The sequence below is a fragment of the Spermophilus citellus genome (assembly GCF_964194105.1).
Source record: "Spermophilus citellus genome assembly, chromosome: 19".
Lineage (NCBI taxonomy): Eukaryota > Metazoa > Chordata > Mammalia > Rodentia > Sciuridae > Spermophilus > Spermophilus citellus.
In genome coordinates this window covers 15200889-15223185 of record NC_138201.1, presented here as the reverse complement: position 1 = coordinate 15223185, position 22297 = coordinate 15200889, and the positions used below count along the sequence as shown (strand labels likewise).

Here is a 22297-nt window from a genome sequence, read left to right as displayed (position 1 = left end):
TGTTAGAGAAAACACCACCAGACTTCTCATTCCTAATAGCATCTTGTGAAGGCCAGGTTACTGATATAGAAGCCACAGTTTAAGCACCCTGTGGGGAGGAATTTGGATCCAATTTGTTCTTGCTACATTCTAGTCACATAGCAGATGCTCCTTAAGTTTACAGAATGAATGAAATCACCTGCCCCAAGTCCCATGGCCAGGATTAGGCTCCATATTCTTGTCACTTCACTATGGTGATCAGCAGGATAAAAAATAATAATAGTAATAATAATTACAATGTGTCCAGTACAATCCTAAGTACTTTACATATATTAGGTCCTTTAATCCTCATCAAATCCTATGAAGTAGATACTACCACCATTTTACAGATAGAATTTAAAACATTCTCAGGTACTTAACTAATGTACCTGAACCCTAACCCCTGCCCCAGGCCTGTACTCACCTTGGAATTTCTGAGCCATCTTTTGGAAATGGGAGTCCACGGAACTCCAATGGCTGTACAGTTGAGCCAGGCTGACATCTAGCTGGAAGTACTTGTGCACTGTCTCCAGCTCCTCAGGTGTGGGTTTGCCAACCCAGCCCTTGTCCCCTCGGTACACAGTGCAGTATAGCAGCTCCTCAGTTTGAGTCAGTGTCCACACTTGATCCGCCAGCACGCCACTCCAGTGTGCAGGGCTTTGCTCCTTCCACCTGAATTCCCAGTGCAGGCAACCCTAACACTCAATTTCCCTTCCCACACACTCTGGGAGTCTCTCCTATTCCCAAGTGCCCCATTTATAAAACTGACTTAACAGCTGCAAAGTAAAAGTAGCACCTTTGGTTTTATTGCATGATCCTAACAATATTGCAGACTTACTACCCCTACTTTGAAAGGCGGCAACAAGCTCGCCACCAGTGCTTATTTCCTTAATATCCTGAGATACTATCCCATCCATCACCCCCAACATTCCTTTGCATCTTTGGTGGGCTGTAATAGGCAGTCAGGAACCAGGGTCCCAGGGGAGGAGCCTCCCAGGTCAGCCACTCACCGGAAGGACTGTCCCGAAGCTAAAACCAGATCCAGGCACAGTTCAGAGCGTGGACACGGGATGGAGGCCCAGAGGGCCGGGCTCGAGGATAGAGTACGATGCTTCATGCTACCAAGAAGGGACCGGGCCACCATGTCGGGCTCCGCTCCACCATAGCCCCGCCGGCTCAGAACCAAATCACCCGGACGGCAAAGACCCCCGTTTACACAATGACCATGCCGCTTAGGGCTTCGCCCAGTCACCAAGGCCTCCCTCCCCTCTCCCTCTATTTCCTCCTGCTTTCCTGAGGGGCAGGTCCCCTCCCTTCTTCCTCACGTATCCCTCTACAGCCTCTAGAGCCTCCGGGCATTCACTGCAAAGATGCCCTGGATTTTGGAAGCTCGCGCGAGTGTGTTCTTCCGGCTTTTCCAGGGGGTGGCCTTGCTGAGACCGGAAGTAGAGCTCCGACTCCTCTTATTTGACCTAGTGGTAGCCAATCCGAGAAGGAAGTGGGAGGGCCAATGAGGAAGCGGGCGTGGCTTTCGTCGCGCCCAGGCGGTTGGCGCGCTCTGGGCTCGCTGCCGACTATTGGCTTTTCCTCCGAGATGCCTTGCACTCGCCCCGCGCGCCTGCGAACCCGGTGCTGCCTTCCCAACTCGTCCTCAAAGACCCTTTCTCCTATGAGTCTTCGGAGTCTGATACTCGCCCTCATCGGGCCTTCCTCTCATGACCTCTTTCTTCAACCATGAATCTGACCCAAGCCCAGTTCTGGGCCCTTATAAGTGTCTCCAGAACCTGACTCGGAAGGACTCTCTTCAGCGTTAACCCGCTCAGCTTGTCCCCGCTCAGGCCTTCTCCTAGCCTCTACCGCGCCTGCAGGCCTCTTAAATCCTTCAGAGTCCGTTCTCTTGGCGACCTCCTCGCCACATCTGCTCCTTCCGCCCTGAGCACTCCTAAGACCGTACACCCCGCTGTTCACTCTCGTGCATGGAGTGAGGCCCACTAGGAGCCTTTCCGGAGGGCCCTAGGAGACTAAGCCGCAACCCAGAGTACAAATGTGAGACCCTGAGGCAGCTTGTCTGGTCCAGTTGCCACTGCCAGCCGCCTGGACCCAGAAAAGACTATGTAATTTATTACTTTCTGGAGGAAGATGAAAAAATGGAGTTAGGGGTCATGAACTTGGGAAGTTAATCTGGGGCATTTCCCACCTAGCATGGTGATTTGGGGTTGTATTTAAACGACTAGACCCCAAGTTCTTCAAGGGCAAGATCTGCAGGTGATTAATCTTTGTGTCTCATTCACAGCATGGCACAGCTGGGTGCATGGAGAATCAACAGATGGGTCTTTGACTTAAGTTTTATTCCTCAGTGGCTGCAAGGCCTTGGGCAAACCATGTCTTGCTGTTTCACCTGGTAGGCATGCCACCTCACAGGCACCTAGCACTTGGAAGTCACTCCTTCAACAAATGTTGGTTGAATTGGAAAAGGTGCCACTTTTGGGGGTGAATGAAAGCAACCTTTACATCCTTTCTCTGTTCCCAATCTCAGCTGTAGTGACAGAAGCACTTAGGCCATGCTCCTGGCAAAGGACTTGAATGAAGCCACCCACTGAAATCCACAAAGGAATCCAGAGTGGACTTTTCATTCCCAGTTCAGCAAACTAGTTGAACAGTCAGCTTTGCAGACAAATAGACCTGAATTCAAATCCTAGCTGTGAAACTTCCTAGTTGTGGGAACTTAGGCAAGTTTCTTACTTTTTCTAAACAAAAGTATCCTCGTGGAGACAACCAGTCTATTATCTTATTACCCTACCCTATATTTGCTATAAGGTATAAGTAAAATTGTGTATCTAGATACTTAGTACAAGGCCTTCCACTCAGAGTATGGCAAATGGGAACTCTCATATTTCTTTTGCTGTTTTGTCAAAACTAGCATGCATAGCAGTATCACTGGGGCCCAATTATATACCATCCCTAGGGCATAGATCTACCTCCCATTGAATCCCTGTGCCCTAGCAGAAGGCAAGAACAAAGAATTCTAAATAGACTGTTTATTTTTCTAAGAATCAATATATTTTCTTCCTTTGAAATAAATACAAACCAGTTTGAAAGGTAAGGGGGAATCTATGGGAAAGACAGGGAAGTGGGGACAAGCCCCAGTCTTTTTTTTTTTTTTTTTTTTTTTTTTAGTACCAAATGACTCTGGCGCGACCCGGAAACGCAGTTACAAATGAGAATAATTTAAATTCTCCAATAATTACAGTATTTACAACAGCAGGGGAGGGGGTCACCTAGTGCCCCTCTTCCGGGCTGGACAGACATCAATCCCACTGCTAGGCTGGGCAGATGCCGGCATGCCTCACCACCTGCAGGGGCCTCAGGCCTCTAGGCAGTATGTATTCTCCAGGCATGAGCAGGCAGAGGTGGTAGGATGGCCTGTTTTAAGCAGTGTCCTAACCTTGGCCCACCACCCTGCTCTACAATGCCATGAGGTCACTGGAGCTCTTTCTGACCTGTGGGACCTCTCCTCTCCTTGCACTGAGTCGCTGTGGGCCCTTGGAGTATTCTGTACAGTCCAGCTGCACTCAGGGCAGGAGGGACCTCCCCCACCCAGCTTCCCCTGAGACTGGCCCCAAGACCAGGAATGAGTCAGTGCAGAGGCCGGTGCCACTCCAGGACAGTGAGCAAAGGGAAGGAGAGAAGTCACAGGGCACTGTAGGTTGGGCAGTATCAGTCGCTATCGCTGGTCTCGCTGCTCTGTTCACCCTGAACCTTGCTACGGTGCTGAAGAGCCCTGTGGTAGGCAATTTGTACTGACTTGCGGATATTTGACTTGCGGCCCTCCAACATCTTCTCTTTGTCTAGGTCCTGGTTCACACCCAGAGGGACCAACTTAGTCCTGGGTAGCCACTGCCTATAGAGAAAGGTGAAGATCAAATAAATCATCTCAGTGAAAACAAGAACTAGCTTTCCTCACTCCATGCTTTCAAAAACATCTCTCCTCAGAACCCACACTGGCAAGAGACTGTTGGGCACTGGGGTTACGGAGACCCAGAGACACAGTCCTTATCCTCAAGGACTTGCTCACAGCCTAATGATGGAAAGGGTCCAGTCAACAACTACACTACGGGGTAACCACAAGGTATTTATGAGTGCTAAGAGGAGAAGCCCTGACCTAACTGTCCCATAAACTCCAGGCAGACTTAACTAGCACTAAATATCATTGGCAGGCAATTGATAAAGATGACATATGTAAATGCAACAGAACAGGGATTTAGAGCCTAAATATTTATGTGGGCTTTATCCTTGATACCATAGAGGAAGAGCCGGGAAAATTAAGTCCAGAAGCCCTCTAAGTCAGGGTAGGGAGTCACCCCCATATCTGGTGTTCAGTCACTGGTGTTCCTATGGTTTCTAGCCACAGTTCTTTGTTAGCTACTGCCCACTTTGCTTGTCAGTCTCATGGTCAACACAACCCTTTTGCTCAAAGAGCTGTCCTTTCATCCCTTCCCCATGGATCTGTGACAGCCTAGTCTGCTGCTGGACTTTCCTGGTAGTCTGCCCCATACCACTTTGGGTTGCATCTATGGCTGAGTCACACCAAATGCTCCCCACCTTTCTTACCAGGTTCTTTTGTTGTCAAAGAAGAGAACGAGGTAGAGATGCTCTCGGGCTTCCTGGGTCATCTGCTCCCCAAGTTTCAGCACCTCCAGTGGGGGCACAGGGATGGGAACCCCATGGTGGAACATACCTTCTCGGGGCATCTTTGGATCAATGATCTGAGGGTGTAATACGAGCCCAGTTTGGTTCCATTCAATACCTCCCCAAAGCTCTCCCCTCCCAATAATCTGGAGACTACATGTGAAGCAGGGACAAAAATGTTATCAAGCTACTAGGACTATTATGCTGACCCTTCACTTTTTTCTATGCTAAATTATTTCAGAGCCTATGGGCAAAAAGAAGGACAAAGGAGTGACAGAGACTGACTGGAGGCCTCTATGGGGTACTCAAGCTACATCTTTTTCTACCACTCTTATCTGTTAGGGAACCCTGTGTTCCACAGTTCAGTAGAGAGCAGGGAAAGACCTACAATTGTGAACCTGAGTTCTGGGGTTAGAAAGCAAGAGGCAGGAAGAGAAGTGGAAGCCTACCAGAGCTGGGTATGATGGATACCCTCGGCATTTGGCCCACACCAGGTCCAGAGCATCCAGAGGGGAGTCCTCATCCTCTGAGAGCCAGCCAGCTCCCCGACCCAGACTCTTCCTCACCACTTCACAGGAAAGGGAGAGAGGAGGTGGATCAGTGGCTGGGGGACTGGCAAGGCCCTGACACTGGGTGCCCAGAAGCCCTGGCTTTGGGTGAAGGTACTTACTGCTGTGGCCCACGCCGCGGCCAGTGCCCACGGAGTAGGCCTCATTCTCAGTGCCTGAGGTATCTTCACTGCTATCCTCTGGGAATGTGCCCCGAGAGAAGGAGGGCTTGCCCCGGCCTTGTTTTGAGGGTGTTGTGCTGTAGACAAAACAGTGGGAACTCAGTTCAAAGAGGGGGAGGAATGGAGAATGGCTTGGCACATGTCTTTTCTTTTAAGCCCCCAGTGTCTAGACTTTTGGAAAGCAGAGACTATATGAAGAATTTCAAACACACACTCTATGGAGCTGGTCATCTTACCAAGGTGGGCTGGAATAAGGTGTGGGGAGTACATGCCTTGTCCAAAGGCGATATGCAGGCACACCAGGCACCCCTAGGATTGAACCCAAGGGCCTTTGACCACTGACCAACACTCCCCAGGCTACCTTATTTTTTATTTTGAGATAGGGTCTCACTAAGTTGCCAGAGCTATCCTTGAACTTGCCATCCTTCTGCCTTAGCACCCCTAGTCACTAGGATTACAAGCCTGTGCCACCACTGCCTAGCTGATCCTCTGAATTTTTTTTAAAAGAATAGAGATTGGGAATTTTATGTGGCATATCTGGATTCATTTTCTAAAAACACTATGCTGGCCAAACAAAATATATCTGCAGGTCAAATCCAGGATACAGGTAGCAGTTTACACTCTCTGCTCTAACCATCAGCTTAACCCAAGAAGGTTTCTTCCCTTCCATTATGACGACACTGATGTATCCCATTTATTTTGCAGAGATGAGAAACTTGGGTTTGAGCCACCTACTCTAGGCTGAGATGGCTGCCACCCCACTTCTAAAAGGGAAACCTGGAAAGGCTCATTTCTTTGAGTCCCAGAAGGCAATCCCAGAAGGTAGCTTTGATCTGGAGGACTGGTACCTGGTCCGGTCTGAGGCAGCACTGCTGCTGCTACTGCTGCTGGATTCAGAGTCTGAACTGCTCCGGGGAAGGCTGCAGTCATTGCGGTACACCAAGAAACTCTTCTTCACTGGCTGGTTTCCACTGCTGAAGCCATTGGCTGGTAAGTCTTGGTTGGAGGGAGAGGGAGGAAGGAAGGAACCGGTCAGAAGGATGTAGACCAGAGATAACACAGGGGTAAAAGGGCTTAGAGTGTGGGTTCTCCTTTTAGGCTGGACAATTCCTCCAAACTTGGCCAGCAGAGCTAGCTCTGGGCAGTGTCTACAAGAGCTGGCCACAACCCTGCCCTACTCTTTGCTTTCCATGGCAGATACTAGCCTTAGGACACAGATGGAATAAAAGGCAGAAGATCCCTGAGGAAGGTGAGAAGAGAAAAAGTGAAGTGATACAATGGAATTGGGGGTAGGGGGGACCCTGCAAAGGAGCCTAGCTGGGTCACAGTGTATCTGGACCTGTTTTCCCAACTGTAAAATGAGAGGATGGAATAAAAGGATTCCTAAGGGAGCCTTTAGCTTCTTTTATGGGAAAACGAAAGGACAGTTGGGAGTATGCTGGAAAAAAATGGCAGCTTTGCTCACTCTCTTGGGGGTCTGGGTGATGGTGAGGCTCACCCATTGGGGGGTCTTCTGTGGACTTATCACTGTCGCTGTCTGAGCTCGAACTGGGCCGGGGGCTCCTACCCCGCTTGCGCTGACGCAGGGAGCCCATGATGGGGAGCTGGGGGGGCCCCACAGGACTGCCTCCGTGGCTGGGGGTCATCTGGCTCTCCCGGTTTTTGGGGGGCCGGCCCGGCCTCTTGGGCGGTCCAGCTGTCTTCGGGTTCTTTTTGGAGAACAGAACTGAGGTTCTCCTGCCCACCTCATGTGCGGGGGTTGAGGACATGTTGGGACCCAGGCCTGGAGCAGAGAAAGAGAGAAGGAGAGTTGGTGAGGGGCCTGACATGAGAAGGGTAGGTGTCCAGGGTCATGCCCTGAGTATACGGGACCATTACTCCAGCTAGAGTTGGGAGAGGATTAGGGGTTATGGAATTTGGAACAGTGACTCACACAAATAGCCAAAGAGGCAGCTAAGAGGCCCCTGACGGGGGAATGAGGGAGAAAGCATAGCTAGCTGTGCAGAAAGGACCTCTGCCTGGGGGCCACAGGGGCTTCAGCGTGTGCTGCAGAGCCAGAGTCTGACTTGCTTTGGGTCCACCTTGCTGTAGGGTTCAGACCTTTGCTCGTCTCCTGGCTGCTGCTCTCCTCCGCGGCACTGTCTGTCTGCCCGTCCTTGTCACAGGCTGCAGGGTGGGGTGTCAGACTGCCTCGGCTGGAGGGGCCATGCCTTTCAGGCCCATCCCGTCCAGTCTCCCGCTGGTGGGCAAGTTTCCGCCGCAATGCTGTCATCTCTTTCTTGATCATTTTCGCTCGCCTTGAGCGGCCTACACTCTGCTTGCTGGCATTCACCTCATCCAGCCGCTCCAGCAACAACTTGAGCTGCTCTTCTACTGGCAGGTGCTTCTGATTCTCCAGCAGGACCAGCCGCTCTTCCTCTGCTGCTAGGGTTAGGGTTGAGGGGAAAAGGTCAGAGTCGGGCAGCCCACTGGGCCCCATTAAACCTGGGCAGGCAGCAAGAAACCCACTCTTCCCCCCTTAGCTTCTCACCAGGAACAGCTGTAAAATAGCAGCACCAAGATGTGGAATGGCGGGTACTGCTATTCATTCACCCAGTCTGGCTTCTTGGGGAGCATTCCTGGGGATAGCTTGCCACTGCTCAGCCTAGCTGCTTTCTGCCTACACTGCCTGCTCCCAGGAGGGGACTTTTGGAAAGCTGTCCATCCCTGGCATTGGCCTCTATGTGTGTATATGACTTATCACCCACCATCTTCAGCGTGGTGTGGGGCCTCATCTCCAGCCAGGCTGTGAGGGATATGCATGCCCGTCTCAAAGTCAATGCCCATTTTTTCTGCCTGGCGCCGGGCCTGACGAAGCACAGCGCCACCCTGCTCACGGAGCCGCACTGCTGCCCTGTAGAAGATGGTGTCCTTGGCGTTATACTTGAGGCAGTTGCTGACGATGAGGTTGAAGTCCTCCTCAAAATCATCAAAGTTCAGGTAGCGGTAAGCCTCCAAGTTCTGCTTCATGGTGAAAAAGTCCATGGGCTTTTTGATGTGATCTAGGTAGTCAGGTACCTGGGAGAGCAGGGCAAGTATGTCTAAGTAGAGATATGTTCTTATTCCCCTGAAACCTGTTCCTAATAAACCCCCTAAAATGCATCCAGCAACCTCCTCCCACCAGATAGAGGCTGGCATGTAGCACAGGAAAAGGAAAGCTGGATTATAGTCCTAACTTGACCAGTCACAAGCTGTGTGACCTTGGTATGTCTCTTAACGTCTCTGGGCCTTGTACTCCTATTGCTTTTCATTTATCACTAAGACTTATAAGCAGGCTGCTGCCTCAGGCCTCTTATTTTATACCTTTTACACAGGTCCTGCCAGTCAGACCTAGGGCTTCAGAGCTGGTTCTTTAGGTGCTGAGCCTTCTAAAGTCTCCGTTCTAGGGTTCAGCACCCGGAAAGTGTCTTCCTGCCCTTGGGGTTATTCATTTGGCAGACTCAGTCCCTGCCTCTGGGGAAGGAGTGCAGATTGCCTCCCATTCTGGGCCCTTGGGGTGTGACAGGGACAAGACAGAGTCCAGGTGATACATGTGGCTCCAGTTCATCCTGCCCCAGAGCCACCAGCCCCTCTCTTCAAGGTCCCCACCTAGTTCCTGGCCCAGACCTGTAGCAGGGGTCCAACGGGGAGAAGAACAGAAAGAAGGTGGAGTGAGGGGAAGGGATTCTTACTTCGTCCAATTCGGTTACCTCAGACAGAGGGACCGGCTCGCTGAAGATGTTGCCTGTGTCCTTCTCTTGGAGCTGTTCCAAGGTTTTGCGAAGGAGGATGAGGAAAGGAGTCAGTTGCATCTCCATGGCAATCTGCTGGACCTTAATCTGACACACAAAAAGGCCTGATCAGCCAGGCTCAGGCCAGTTCCTTGGCCTAGAGATCCAAAGAGATGGTCCCAGCTGGTTTGGGAACTCACCTTCCTTCCCACCCCCACAGCTGGGAATGCTCTCTCAGGTCTACCTTCTACAAGGTTCTGTCAAGTAGGACAACTACTCTGCCCTTCCACTTCCATGAACTCCCAACATGAGCTACCTGGACTTTGTAAGTTAGAATTCTGTTCATATTCTCTGGGGACATTCTGCTTCCCATAGGCCTGAAGGCACACTCACTGCCAGAAGACCTGACTCCAGCATCATCCGTGATGTTTCCTGGTCTGCACAGATACTTTCCCTTCTCCTGAGTCTGCATTCTCCTTTGAAAAATAAGGCTGACCCAGGAGCACTCACCGTCTCCCTTTTGAGTTTCTCCCGCTTGCGGATCAGTTCTACTAGCAGCCGAGCTCGTTCTAGGTCATGCCGGAGTCGCTGCCAGGACTTGAGCTGTTCTTTGAGGGCCCAGTTTTTATCCTCAGAATCTCTCTGTAGAGGCAAAAAGGGGGATTATCAAGGGATGATCAGACAGTGGGAGGAAAGACCAGAAATGACAGAAAAACCCAGGAGACTTGGGTCAAGGGCAGGTCAAGTCAAGAAGGTGCACAGTAATTTGCTGGTAGTGCTCAATCTGTGTGTCCCCAAGGCCTGGCAAGAATAAATGTTCAGCATGTGTCTGTTGAATGAATGAATCAACACACATGAACAAATACCTTTCCACTGAGCTGATAATATATATAGATTTCATGCTGACCTTGGTTTGAGGGCTGGTTTAAAGAAGGAAACAGCCTAAGCCCTCTGATACTGGAAGCTACAGATGCAAACTTTAGTCCTGGTCCTCCTGACACTAATTCCCATAGTCCACAGGGAATTGGACACAGTACCCCAACTTGGTCACAGTTCCTCTGAGACTGGAGGTGTGTCTGCAGGCGACGCAGCAGTGGAACCCCATTCCGTGACTGCCGTTTCAACGTCCAGTAGCTGTGCAGCCTCTGCATGAACTGGCTCTTTCTCTGGATGGTCAGGCGATTGGTGATTTTACTGAGCCTGGGAGCCAAGGAACAAAGAGGAAAACCTGATTCTCTGAAGCAGAACAGGCGTCTCTGGCAAATGAGAGTTCCCAAATGGGGATGAATAGGGAATATGTCTCTGGTCGAAAAGGTCTGTGACTCTGGGCTTAAGGCAAAGATCACAGAATGGTATCTTCCATGACAGTGCAGCAGATCAGAACCCAAGCTTCCAGCACTATGCCAGATCCTTGACTTCCTGGTGTCTAGATAAAGCTCTGCCTCTAGACTATATTAGCCACTGCAGTCCAGAGAACTATTTGACCTGGAATTTCCTCTCAGATTGGGCCTTTGAAAGCTGAGATATAGTTGGAATCACTTGTCTCATTGGCCTTTTGGCCAAGATTAAGTGAAGATAAATTACAACTGCATTGTATTTTTGTATTGGAGCAGAGATTTCTGGTGAGAGTTAAAAGTAACTGATGATCATGGCCCAAATGAGCAGCAGCTCACACTCCACTACTAGGATTGACCAGGTCTCGGACACACCAAATATGCACTCTACCACTGAGCCACACTCCAGCCCTCCACAACTTCTTGAGTCTTCCCTTCTGTGCTTTTCACTTTACTACTGTCTTCATGATCAGACCATTTTTTCATTGTGGCTGTTTCATCCTCTTTTTTCCTCACAAACCATACCATCAAAATGTAGGCAGTTTAAAACACCTGTTAGGTCTGTCAGTCAAAGGTTAGGGATTCTGGCTCCTACTGTAAAAGTCAGGTGACTTGGGGCTGGGGTTGTAGGTCCATGGTAGAGCGCTTGCCTAGCATGTGTGAAGCACTGGGTTCGATCCTCAGCACCATATGAAAACAATTTTTTTTAAAAAATCAGGTAACCTGATAAAGATAACCTCTTTAGGAATTTTTTATATTTCTATGCAGCTCCTGATAGGGAAAGGATAACCCAGCCTTGCTATTCTACTCAGAAGCCTGTCAGTTCTTTTCCAGCTGAGCTCATTCTTCCGTCGCCTGCCTGTCCAACTGTGCCCCACATACCTGTGTGGTGGGATGCAGGGCACTGACACCACAGGTGCTGCTGCCCGCTTCTCTGCCAAGATCTTCCGTGCCTTCTTCATCTTTATTCGGGACTTGGCCTTGGCCTTCTTGACCTTCTCTGAGCTCCAGCCTTTACCCTCATCTTCCTCTTCATCCTCATCTTCCTCACCCTCACTGTGGGATAGGGCAGGCAGGCGGCGGGCAGAGCCTGGGGGTGTGTGGATGTCGCAGTAGGCTGTCTTGCGGACGCTGAAAGAGGTGCCATTGGCACCCGTCTCCCGCACTGGTTCCATTTTCATGTAAAGGCCAGCCTGCTGGGCGCATGTCACATGGAAGGCTGTATAGCAGTTGGCCTTGTGGCACTGAATGCAGGCCCCTGAGCCCCGCTGTTTGCAAATGTAGCAGGTAAGCTTCCAGCGTGCTGGTGGGATGTGCTCGATGCTATCAATAGGCTCTAGGAAGACTGTGTTGGCGAAGCAGACCTCGGGGATCCACAGGGCACACACCACATGGGCCCAGCGCCCGTCATCTGTCTGCTTGAAGGCACCACCCTTGTTGGGGCACAGGGCACAGTCCACAGCACGGGAGGGTGACTGTAGGCAACGGCGGCACAGCCACTGGCCCTCAGGGATATAGGGGACACCGTAGCACTCCTGGTGTACGGCCAGGTTGCACATGTCACAGAAGAGGATGACATTGCTGTTCTGGCACTCACCATCATTGCAGATACAGCACACAGCATCCTCGTCCACTAGTGCATTGGGGTCACCTTTATTGTGACTCTCAAAGTAGGACTCTTTTTCCAGCCGGTCCATTAGGTACTCAAAGATCTCCTGTGGGATTGGACTCACACCCTCTGTCTTTCGCCGCTCATTCATGATATCCAGCCAGATGTAATCCTCCTCATCCATGTCATACTCAACTTCCTCATCCAGCTCTTCTGCAGACTTCTCAATGTACCTGAAGTGCACAAAGACAGTTCAGCATCACATGGTTGAGATTCTCCTATCTTAGAGAAAATGAGTGGTGTCCATTGCCAAACACTTACTCTAAACCTGTGCCTTTACACATGCTGGCTTGCTCGATCCTCACCCTAATCCCAGGTACTAGAGACACTATACTCATTCCTGTTTTGAAGGAAATGAAGTGTAAAGCTTGGGTAAGTTAATGCACCTATCCCAGCTCACTTGTGAGAAAGTGGTAGAGCAAGGATATGAATCCAGGCCTGTCTCTGCAAAAGCTCACGTCTTAGCTGCTATGAGACACCATCTCCCTTTTGGTATAGAACTGAGGATCTGATTCCTAAAGGGAAGACAGTGGCAGCAGGACCCATTGTGGTAATCTGGATGACAGTACAAAGAGCCAGGGGAAGGAAGGTCCTTGATATCACTGGCAAATTATTTATAAATTGCTTTAGCACCAACTGGCAGGCCCTTGACTAGAGATGATGGGTCGGTCTTTCTCTCAGTTGGTGCTTGCATCAGCTCAGGGCTCCCTCAAACCCTAGGTATTATGTTTGTTCTCAAAACTAGATTCATTGAGTATTTACAATGAACTTGATAATAATCAAAGCTAGATTCATTGAGTATTTACAATGAACCAAGCATTATGCTAACTTACCACAGTAGGCATAGGGTCAATGTTCTTTTCTTGTGGGGGTGGTATTGGGAATTGAACCCAGAGACCTTCCACTACTGAGCCATATCCCTAGCCTTTTTATTTTATTTTTAAGACAGGTCTTGCTATGTTGCCAAGGCTGGCCTAGAACTTGAGATCCTCCTGCCTCAGCCTCTTGAGTCACCTGGATTACAGAGTGTGCACTGCAGCTGGCTAAATGTTCTATCTTTATTTTGAAGATGAGGAAACTAAAGCTTTGAGAAGTTAACTAACTGCCCTATTTAATATAAGACAGGGGAGTGGCAGAGCTGGCATCTAATCTCCAGTCCCAGAACTCTTTACCTCCACCCTGTAGCACCTGCTGGCCTAGAATGGAGAGTTGCTCCTGGTACCTGTGATACAGAGCAAGCACCCCATGTTTGCCATGTTCTTGGTGGCCTGGACTCTGGCACTGTAAACTATAGAGTACAATGAAAAGATTAGGGTTTCAGTTTCTAATAAACCTGGACTTAAATCCTCCATCTGCCACTCTGACCTTCAGACACCACCTTTCTTCTCTGAACCTTGGTTTAATTGACAACAGAATGAGAATAATGCTACCTACTCACAAACACTATCAAGATTACATTGAATCACAAGAATGAATGTCCAAAATCAAGTAGCACACAGCAGATCCTAGCAACATTTTAGTTCCTGTCTCTACTCTCCTCTTTCCACCTGGGGAATGGGGCTCTGAGCTGGCCTAGTGCACACAGGCTCTGAAGCCATATTGCCTGGGCCCTGTGGATACGTGAGTCAAGCTCTCTGGGCATCTGTCTCCTCATCTGTGAAGTAATGATGCTAATATAAACCTACTTCACATTGCTGTTATGACTGTGAAATTAGTTATAGCTAAAGTGCTTCGGACAGTGCTTGGCACAGATTGAGTACTCAGCAAATGTTAACTTTATTAGCTTTTGTACAGTCCTGACCCACCCTGCCTTGCATTACAGTTGTTTGTGTGTCTCACTCCTCCACTACAGGACAGGCAGGGAGATCAAGTCTGATTCACTACACAGAAATAGGCGCTCACTGTTGTGCATTTAAAAGGCATTCTGGAGGTGGCAGGGAGGAGAGATTAAAATGTTGTCTGTAGGATGCAGCTTTTTCCTTAGTCCTTTACCTCTTACCCAGGGTGACTGCAACCTGTGCTCTTTGAACAAGGGTATGACTCAGGGCTGGTGTGAACCATCTGGATCCTTTCAGGCCTTGCACCAGATCTCCTGAGCACTGGGTCTCACCCTTTCCTCTGCCATGACACATGTGACATATTGTCTTGGTGCATAACACACTCCCACAGGCTCCCAGATTACAGGCTGCAGCACAGATAAGGTGGCTGCATGTCATGCACAATTCCTGGCACACTGCCCTCTCCCTCCCCTACAAGGAAGTATATCAGAATGCAAGCAAGAGAAAGTGATGTGATTAGAGATGACCTCAGATCTTTTGAATTTATATAAAAAATAAACCATTTACAGAACTTGGACTTGCTAACAATGATAATTATATACAACACACCTCCTAACTGACTGTAGTGTGCCAGCTGAGAACTGCTCTCCTGGAGAATAGATCTGATCCCCAAGAGGAAAGAGTGAACCTGTATTGAGGGAGAAAAGCTGCTGAGTAAGCTGGGCTGGACTGCATGTCAGAGCAGAGATCTCAACAGCCCTAAGGAGAAGGGGGGCCCAGACAAGGGTCTGTTTTGAGGTTGAGAGTGAGCATGATAGTCAATGCTAACAGAAAAGAGAAAGAGACTCTGGAAAGCTTGAAGGAGTGAGAACTGGGCTGAACAGATGAAAGAATAGGAAAAAGAAAAAAGGGAGACTGGTTGAAACTGAAATTAGAGAAAGTATCATAATGGGTCATATCACTTGTGTTCCCACAGATTTGCATTCAGAGAACTGAATTTCATATAACACCATGTAGACTACATTTTTGGTTAAAAAAAAAAAAAAAAAAAAAAAACAGCCTCAGCAATGGTGAGGTGATAAGCAACTCAGTGAGAATTGTGTATCTAAATAAAATACAAAAAAGGGCTAGGGATATGGTTCAGTGGTTGAGTGCCCCTGAGTTCCATCCCTAGCAGCACCCCTCCACATCAAAACATAAAAACTGCCCTACTAAGACCATCAGAATACCCTCTTTGTCTTGAAAACTAAAACTCTAATATCTGGGTTTTATACTTGGTTTTTGTCATATGTGTGACTTCAATAGGAGCTACTGAGGCTAAATCTTGGAAGGAGTGGGGTACACTCCTTCAAAAGAAGGAATACAAGAAGTAAATGAAATAAAGGGCCCCTGGAGAGGTACAACACACAGGCAGTGGAATATTGGCTTAAGCATGCTAAAGGATGGGGGACAACAGAATGCTGGGGAAATTACCTCTACAGATTCACAAACTGCTTTGAGAACCTTACAGAGGAACACTGTGCCTGCTCTACAGATGGGGTCTCTAGAACACCAGAAGCTGGATGTATTCCTCATACTCACACAGTGAGAATTAAAAGAAGGTGAGAATTAAAAATGAGATTTGGGTATAGTGGAAATAATGCAGCTTTACCTGGAGTCAGAGGGACCTGGGTTAGTTCATCTATCTACTTTGTATAGATATGACACACATTTTTGGACCATGGCTTCCTCACCTGTAATGGGAACAATACCTAACTGAGAGAGTTGTGAAAATAAAATAAGGGAGTGACTATAAAGTACTCAATGTAGGGCCTGGCATGTGGCAGTGCACAGTAAGTACCATCATTAGCAGAGGTCCAGTTTCTCTCACTGCCCTGGAAAGATCAGTTCACTTCCTATCCTTTATCCTATCACCCTCCTATCTATCTATCACTGGTTCCTGAACCCTGCTTGACCAGTTTTCCAGGTGGGAAACAGAGGTGGCCTTACCGGTAATAGGAAGTTGGTCGGGGTGGGGCATCAGGGGTGTCCTGCTCCAGCTCCCGGTATACCACCTCTGGCAGCTTGGGGGTGGCACTTGCAGAAGCATTATGGTGGTGATGATGGTTGGAGTCCTTGCGTTTCTCCTTGTTCTTATGCTTGCCTGACTTAGGAGTAGCAGCAGGCGTCTCAGTGTTCTCCTTGTTACTTCCATTCTCAGGGGCCTCCTCGGGGGCTTCCTCGTCCTCTGATACCACATCCAGGTTGTCAAAGATGCTGATGCGGTGGACACGGCCATGCAGGTCCACCTCCACCATGCGCTGAGCCTGTGCGTAGCTCATCACCTCACGGCCTGGTGACTGTGATACCTCTGAGGGGCTGGGTGACTGCTTGTTGGCTGGACGTGACTGCCGTCCCTTCTTCTTGTGCTTGCGGAGTGGAGTCTGCTGTGGGGGCGGCGGGTTGTCGTGGTCATAGTGGTATAGGTGGTATTCAATACCACTATAACTCTTGTAAACCTTGCGGCAGGTCTCCACAGGGCACTCGTATGGTGGTTTAGTTGCCCGCAAGTTGTGGCAGAAAGTCTTCACGTCAAAGTCCACCCCCATGCTGTCACATCTAGAATACATGGATAAGTTAACATAGGCCTGGGAAAGAGTTCCTGGCTGTGTGAATCAAAGACACCAACTCTTTACTCCTCCTTGTCCCCAAGGGTCATCTGGTCCTGGCCAGCCCCCTTGTATAGTGTTTCCAAATGCCATCACTTCCACCACAGTCCTGATCTGGGTCCTCATTACCTCTGACTTAAGTCTCAATTCATCTAAAATAATTCATGCTGTAGCCAAAGTGATATTTTAAGGATCACTCCAAGCTCTTAACAAAAGGTCTCCTGATGTTCTCTAGCATAATATTCAAATTCTCTGTGATAACATCCAAGACACTCCTTTCACTGCCTAGTACCAATCTCCATTTCTAGATTCTTTTCACCAGTTACAGTTCTTTCTATCTTTACAAGGCAACCTGCCAATCCCTGAACATTATAACCTCCCAAGATACAGATTATCTCTATTAGGAATACCCTCCAATCTCTCTGAATGATGGGTTCCTATTCATTCTTCAAAACCCAAGAGTCACTTAAGTTATGACTTATTTGACTCCCCACTAGGAGCAGTTTCCACAATGTTCCAGTCTCACTTCCAGGATGGCACTTAGCATACTGGAATTTATGTACCCTTCCACTAAACAGCTAAGCAGTAGACACACCAGCGCCTATCCCTTTCTATGTACTCACTACCCCAGCATGCCATGGGCACAGCTTTTGGCAAACAAATAACCAGTGAATGAACAGCTGAATGAGCAGATCGCCAGATCTGGAGTTGAGAGGTATGGAATGAAGGCTAATATTAGCCCATGGAGAGCCCTGAATGGGTAGTCAACAATTTAGTCAACTCCAACAGAAATCACTGAATTTGTTCACTTCTGAGATCTTTATGGGGATCCTCACCCTGGATATGATGGAGCTAAGTGAAAACAGGTTATTTACTCAGAGAAGGTGGCATGCACTACATTTGAGATACTTATCCACCCATTCATGCACCATTAACTGAGTGCCTACCAAGTACAGCGCCCTAGGAGTACAAACAGGAACAAGACAATCTAGGCATGCTGGGCTACATGCCCAGCGTCAGGGGCAGCCCTTCCCCCTCCCCAATGTTCCTGGGTGAGTGAAGACAGCAGATGGCACCAAACCCCAGGACGCCCAGCTTGGTCAGAGACTGCCCCAATTTCTCTCGGCCTAGTTGAGTTCAACAATTCAGCTAGGGGCTTGGTACAATCACAGGCAAAGCCACCCTTAACTCCCTGACAAACCTGACCTAGGGGCCTCTCCTTTGACTTAACCAGGCAAGTGGGCGGTTCCAACCCCTCGGTCAAAAGCCCCTGAATTCCACATCAGGAAAGCTACACCTTCAGCTCTAACTCCCTTCCACTTCGTAGCTGGGGCTGTGTCTTTAAACACAAACCAACTAAGGCGCAAACAAGATCTCCTCTTTCCAAGTCGGGTCCCAGGTGAATGCTGTAGCTCAGGCTTTGCTGCCCTAGCTCTCAAAGTGGCACAGGGCCCCTGCAATGTCCCGCTGGGACCCGGCAGCAGAGGCACAGCGGTGAGAGGCGAGAACTTAGACTTGAAAGCCCACAGGGAAGGACCGTAACCCGGGGGTAAGGTTGCTGTATAAGTCCCCACCCCGCCTCGGAGCTTTGGGGCTGCAGGAAGTAGGAGAAAGGGGCGGAGGGACCTGGTTGGCCTCCGCGGAGCCCACAGCCCTCTCTCCCGGATGAGGTGCCGTTTCCCTTTCGTCGAGGTGTAACAAGTTCAACAAGGCTCCCCTCCTGCCATTGGCCCAGGCAGCCCCGAATGATACACTGTTGCCCGGGGATGCCCGCAGGGAGCTAATGCACTGTCAGTTCTGCCAGCTGGAGTGGCCCGAGGGGCACCAGAGCCAGGCCGCTGAGTGCGCGCCCCATAAAGGTGAACTATCCTTTTCCCCCTGGCCACCTCCGCTTTGGTCCCAGGCGCATACTCACCGGCCACCTCGAGTCCGGGTTCATCGCCGGGGGCGCCCGCCGGGGCTCCGACCCCAGTTGGGGAGGCCGGCGGGGAAAGACGGGCCGGGAAGCGGGAGCCCCAACTCCGGAGACAGTAGAGCTCGCCACCCCGGCCCCCTGCCGCCCCACGCTCCGGCCCCGGCTCCCCGGGATTCCCGCGCTGACCCCCGCCGTTCCCGGTCTCGCCGGCGCCCCAGTGTCTCAACTCCGTCGGTCGCCGCCGGTTTCGCGAGCCTCTAGATTGCCTAGCCTCGGGACCCGGCGCCGCCGAAACAATGGAGGATCCTGGAGGCAGCGCGGGGACAGCGGCGGCGGAGACCGTGGCGGCAAAGGCAGTGGCAGCGGCGGCGGCGGCAGCAGCGGCGGCGACGGCGTCTGCGCAGGTAAACGCGGCGCCGCGGCGCTGCCGAGCCGCGCTTTCGCCACGGATCTCCGCCCGCCCTCTGGGGCGCAAGAGGCCATGCTCTGGGGCTTGGAAAGGCCCCGGACACCCCACAGGGCTCGGCTAGCACCTCCACCTTAGAGTTGAGTTTCTGGAGGCTGAAGTCGCAGTGCTTGGGATCGGGGGTCGTCAGGCCGTTTGTGGCGAATCTGCGGCCGCGGACGGTGAGCGCGGGGCTGGGCCTAAGGAGCCCGCCCTTCTCCCCTCCCCCTCCGCCTCCTCCCTCCCCGCCCGCCCTCCCGCTGGCGCGGCGGCTGCGGTAGGGACCTGGCCTTGGTCTCTGAGGAAGGCGGCGAGGCGGGGCGGGAGCGCGGGGCGGGGCTGGGGGCAGGGCCGGAGCCAGAGGGACGCGGGCTGGAGCCTAAAGGGGCCGGGAGTTGTGGATCCGGGCGGGCGGGGTGGAAGAATAGACCGTCCTGTGGGGCGGGGTTTGAGGGGAGGGGGCGGGGCTATGTGCAAAGCGGGGCCCAGTCAGGAGAATAGGGGCAGGAAGACGGCGGGGTAAATAGTGAGGCTCAACAGAAGAGTGGGCCTGAGCAAAGAAAGGGCAGAGCTTTGGATGGGTCTGGAAGGTGGAGCTGGACTGGGGATAAAGGATGGAGCTGGGGAAAAAAAACGATGTTGAAGGGAAAGGGCGGGGCTTGGGAAGGGCAAAGGGGCGGGGCTGGAGGGAAAGGGCGGACGGAATAGAGTAACGGGGCGGGAGTGAAGGAAAGGGAACGAGCTTGGAAAAGGTAAAAGAGAGGGACTGGAGGAAAGGTGTAATTCTGAGGGGAGTCGCATTTGGGGAAGTGCAGGGTGCTGGTGGGTGCGAAAGTGGTGGGATCCAGGGGCTGGGAAACTGATGGGTTGGCAGGGATTTGCAGCATAGTTGCGGGTTGTTTGGAAGGTCTTTGGAAGAGCTGCTGGGAAATGGAGTGCTTGCCTGGTATGCATGAGGACTTTGGTTTGATTCCTCACCGTTGCCCAAAATAAATAATAGCTGACTTAATGTGACTGTGCTACTTCCTAGCTATGTGAACGTGGGCAAGTTGTTAAATTCTTCCTCATCTTCCATATATTTGTAAAACGGAACTCGAAAACTGTTGTCAGTTCTTGGGGGTTTTAGAGAACTTGGATGCCAGAAGACATCCTTGTTAAACAGGGTTTCAATAGTTTTGTTATCTAAGAGGATGAGAGGGTCTTCTAAGATTCTGGAGCATATGACAACTTCTGTTTTATCACAATGCAAACTTTGCATTCAACTCCCCAAAATGCACTTGGGGGGTGTACTGGGAATTGAGCCTAACTTTACCACTAGATACATCCTTAGCCTTTATTTTTTTATTATTTTTATTTATTTATTTATTTATTTATTTAAGATAGGGTCTTGCCAAGTTGCTGAGGCTGGCCTCAACCTTGCAATCCTCCTGCTAATCCTCCTTCAGACTTACTGTCATTACAGGCATGGGCCACACACAGCTTGCATATATTTTCATTTTTAATGTTTCCCATAAAACATCACAGTAAAATTGAGATTTCAGGAAGATGTTAGCTAGCTAAGATTTTGGGGTCTGAACTCAAATACTGATGAATTACTGTACAGAAGTGACTTATGGGGCTGGGGTTGTGGCGCAGTGATAGAGCACTTGCCTAGCATTTGTGAGGTACTGACTGGGTTTGATTCTCAGCACTTCATGTAATTAAATAAATAAAAGGTCCATCAACAACTAAAAAAATATTTTAAGAAAAAGCTTAAAAAAGAAGTGACTTATCCTCAGTGCCAGTTTCCTCCTGTATAAAATGGGGATAATATTTAGCACCTCTTTCTCTCTCAGGGTTATCCCAAGAATTAAAAGAGGTGATGCTGGGCCTGGGGTTGTGGCTCAGTGATAGAGCACTTGCCTAGTATGTGTGGGGCACTGGGTTCAATCCTCAGCACCACACAAAAATAAATAAATAAAATAAAGATATTGTGTTCATCTACAACTAAAAAAAATTTTTAAGAGGTGATGCTTATTAATTACCTAGCACAGTATCCAATATGCAGTGAATGTGCAAAGAAAATATTAGCTATTAGTTCAAAAATTTCAGAATAGTGGGCTTGGGTTGTGGCTCAGAGATAGAGTGCTTGCCTAGCATGCGTGAGGCACTGGATTCCTTCCTCAGCACCACATAAAAATAAAAAATAAAGACATATAACTAAACCAACTACAACTAAAAAATAAAATATAAAAAAAAGTTCAGAATAGTGGTGCATGCCTATAATCTAGTGACTTGGGGGGCTGAGTCTGGAAGACAACTTCAAAGCCAGCCTCAGCAACTTAGGGAGGCCTTAGGCAACTTTAGCAAGATTCTGTCTCAAAAAAAAAAATTTTTTTTCAAAATAAATGGATCAAAGTAGAGTGATACAGATTCATCTTAAATCCAACCACTTTGGAGGTCAGAAACCTCCAAAAGATATGCGCCTCTGATTATTTCTTTTCTCTTTTTTGAGCAGTAGAGGGGATTGAACCCAGGATCTTGCATCTTACACATGCTTAGGCAAGTATTTTACCACTTGTTTGCTTCTTTTTTTTTGGTACTGGAGATTGAACCCCGGGGCACTTAACCACTGAGCCATATCCCCAGCCTTTTTTATTATTTATTTTTTTTTTTAAATTTTTTAATATTTATTTATTTATTTATTTAGTTCTCGGCGGACACAACATCTCTGTTGGTATGTGGTGCTGAGGATCGAACCCGGGCCGCACGCATGCCAGGCGAGCGCGCTACCGCTTGAGCCACATCCCCAGCCCCCTTTTTTATTTTTTAAAAAAGGTCTTCCTAAGTTGCTCAGGGCCTTGCTAAATTGCTGAGGTGTGGGAAGCCATTCTGACACGTGATTGGGTGGCTCCCGTTAAGGGTCTGAGGCGCTTTGGCTGTGTCGAAGCTTTCCCGGCCCTTTCATGATGAGAGAGCCCATCCGTGAGGGGGTGTGCCTGACCATTGACCCCGGGGACCCAATCACTGACCCTGACCTTGGAGTGCAGCCCCCCTCAACCTTCATTGGATGGAATTCTCCCCTGAATCTCTTGTTCCCCAATAAAAGGCTACTCCCTGGCATGTTCACTCTCTCTCTCTCCTGCTAGCCCTGAGTAATCCTTGCTGCCCCGCTGGGCGGTTAGAGGAGGGAACCAGAGAGGGGAGCCGTCTCAGACCTAGCAATAGAAATAAGGTAACTGAGTCTGTGTGTTTTATTTCTAACTAACTTTATGCCTAGAACCTCATTAATGAAACCATTGCGCAGGCCGCGTGGTAGACTGAGGCTGGTTGTGAACTCACA

General features: G+C 49.7%; 2 protein-coding genes across 16 annotated transcripts in view; both read right to left on the bottom strand.

The window, feature by feature from the left end:
- Positions 1 to 1450, bottom strand: part of OGG1 (8-oxoguanine DNA glycosylase) — a gene marked incomplete at its 3' end in the record, with an annotated part of 40011 nt that extends 38561 nt beyond the window's left edge. For 5 of the 8 annotated variants that reach the window (XR_014019883.1, XR_014019884.1, XM_081276187.1 and 2 more), the window contains exons 1-2: positions 1029 to 1445; positions 443 to 690 (exon numbers count right to left, since the gene is read on the bottom strand). Coding sequence is in view for 6 of the 8 variants with exons in the window: in XM_081276187.1 (XP_081132313.1) it covers positions 443 to 690; positions 1029 to 1162 (382 nt within the window). Of the gene's footprint in view, positions 1 to 442; positions 691 to 1028 lie in introns of all 8 variants that reach the window. The other 3 variants (XM_081276188.1, XM_081276183.1, XM_081276184.1) reach the window with 3 other exon arrangements.
- A 1619-nt stretch (positions 1451 to 3069) lies between these two features.
- On the bottom strand, positions 3070 to 19210 carry BRPF1 (bromodomain and PHD finger containing 1). Of its 8 annotated transcripts, none has more exons than XM_081275976.1 (14): positions 18531 to 19209; positions 15957 to 16565; positions 11403 to 12362; positions 10224 to 10386; positions 9697 to 9828; positions 9148 to 9294; positions 8185 to 8494; positions 7538 to 7861; positions 6936 to 7220; positions 6286 to 6433; positions 5378 to 5514; positions 5157 to 5275; positions 4630 to 4784; positions 3070 to 3919 (listed from the first exon to the last, which is right to left on the bottom strand). In XM_081275976.1, the coding sequence occupies exons 2-14, from the start codon at positions 16553 to 16555 to the stop codon at positions 3736 to 3738; spliced, it is 3663 nt and encodes a 1220-aa protein (XP_081132102.1). In that variant the 5' UTR covers positions 16556 to 16565; positions 18531 to 19209; the 3' UTR covers positions 3070 to 3735. The 8 variants fall into 8 exon arrangements, with proteins under 8 accessions (XP_081132102.1, XP_081132098.1, XP_081132099.1 ...); XM_081275977.1 differs by having other exon boundaries at positions 3071 to 3919; positions 7538 to 7858; positions 18531 to 19208; XM_081275978.1 differs by having other exon boundaries at positions 3071 to 3919; positions 9166 to 9294; positions 18531 to 19208.
- Positions 19211 to 22297: the final 3087 nt, after the last annotated feature.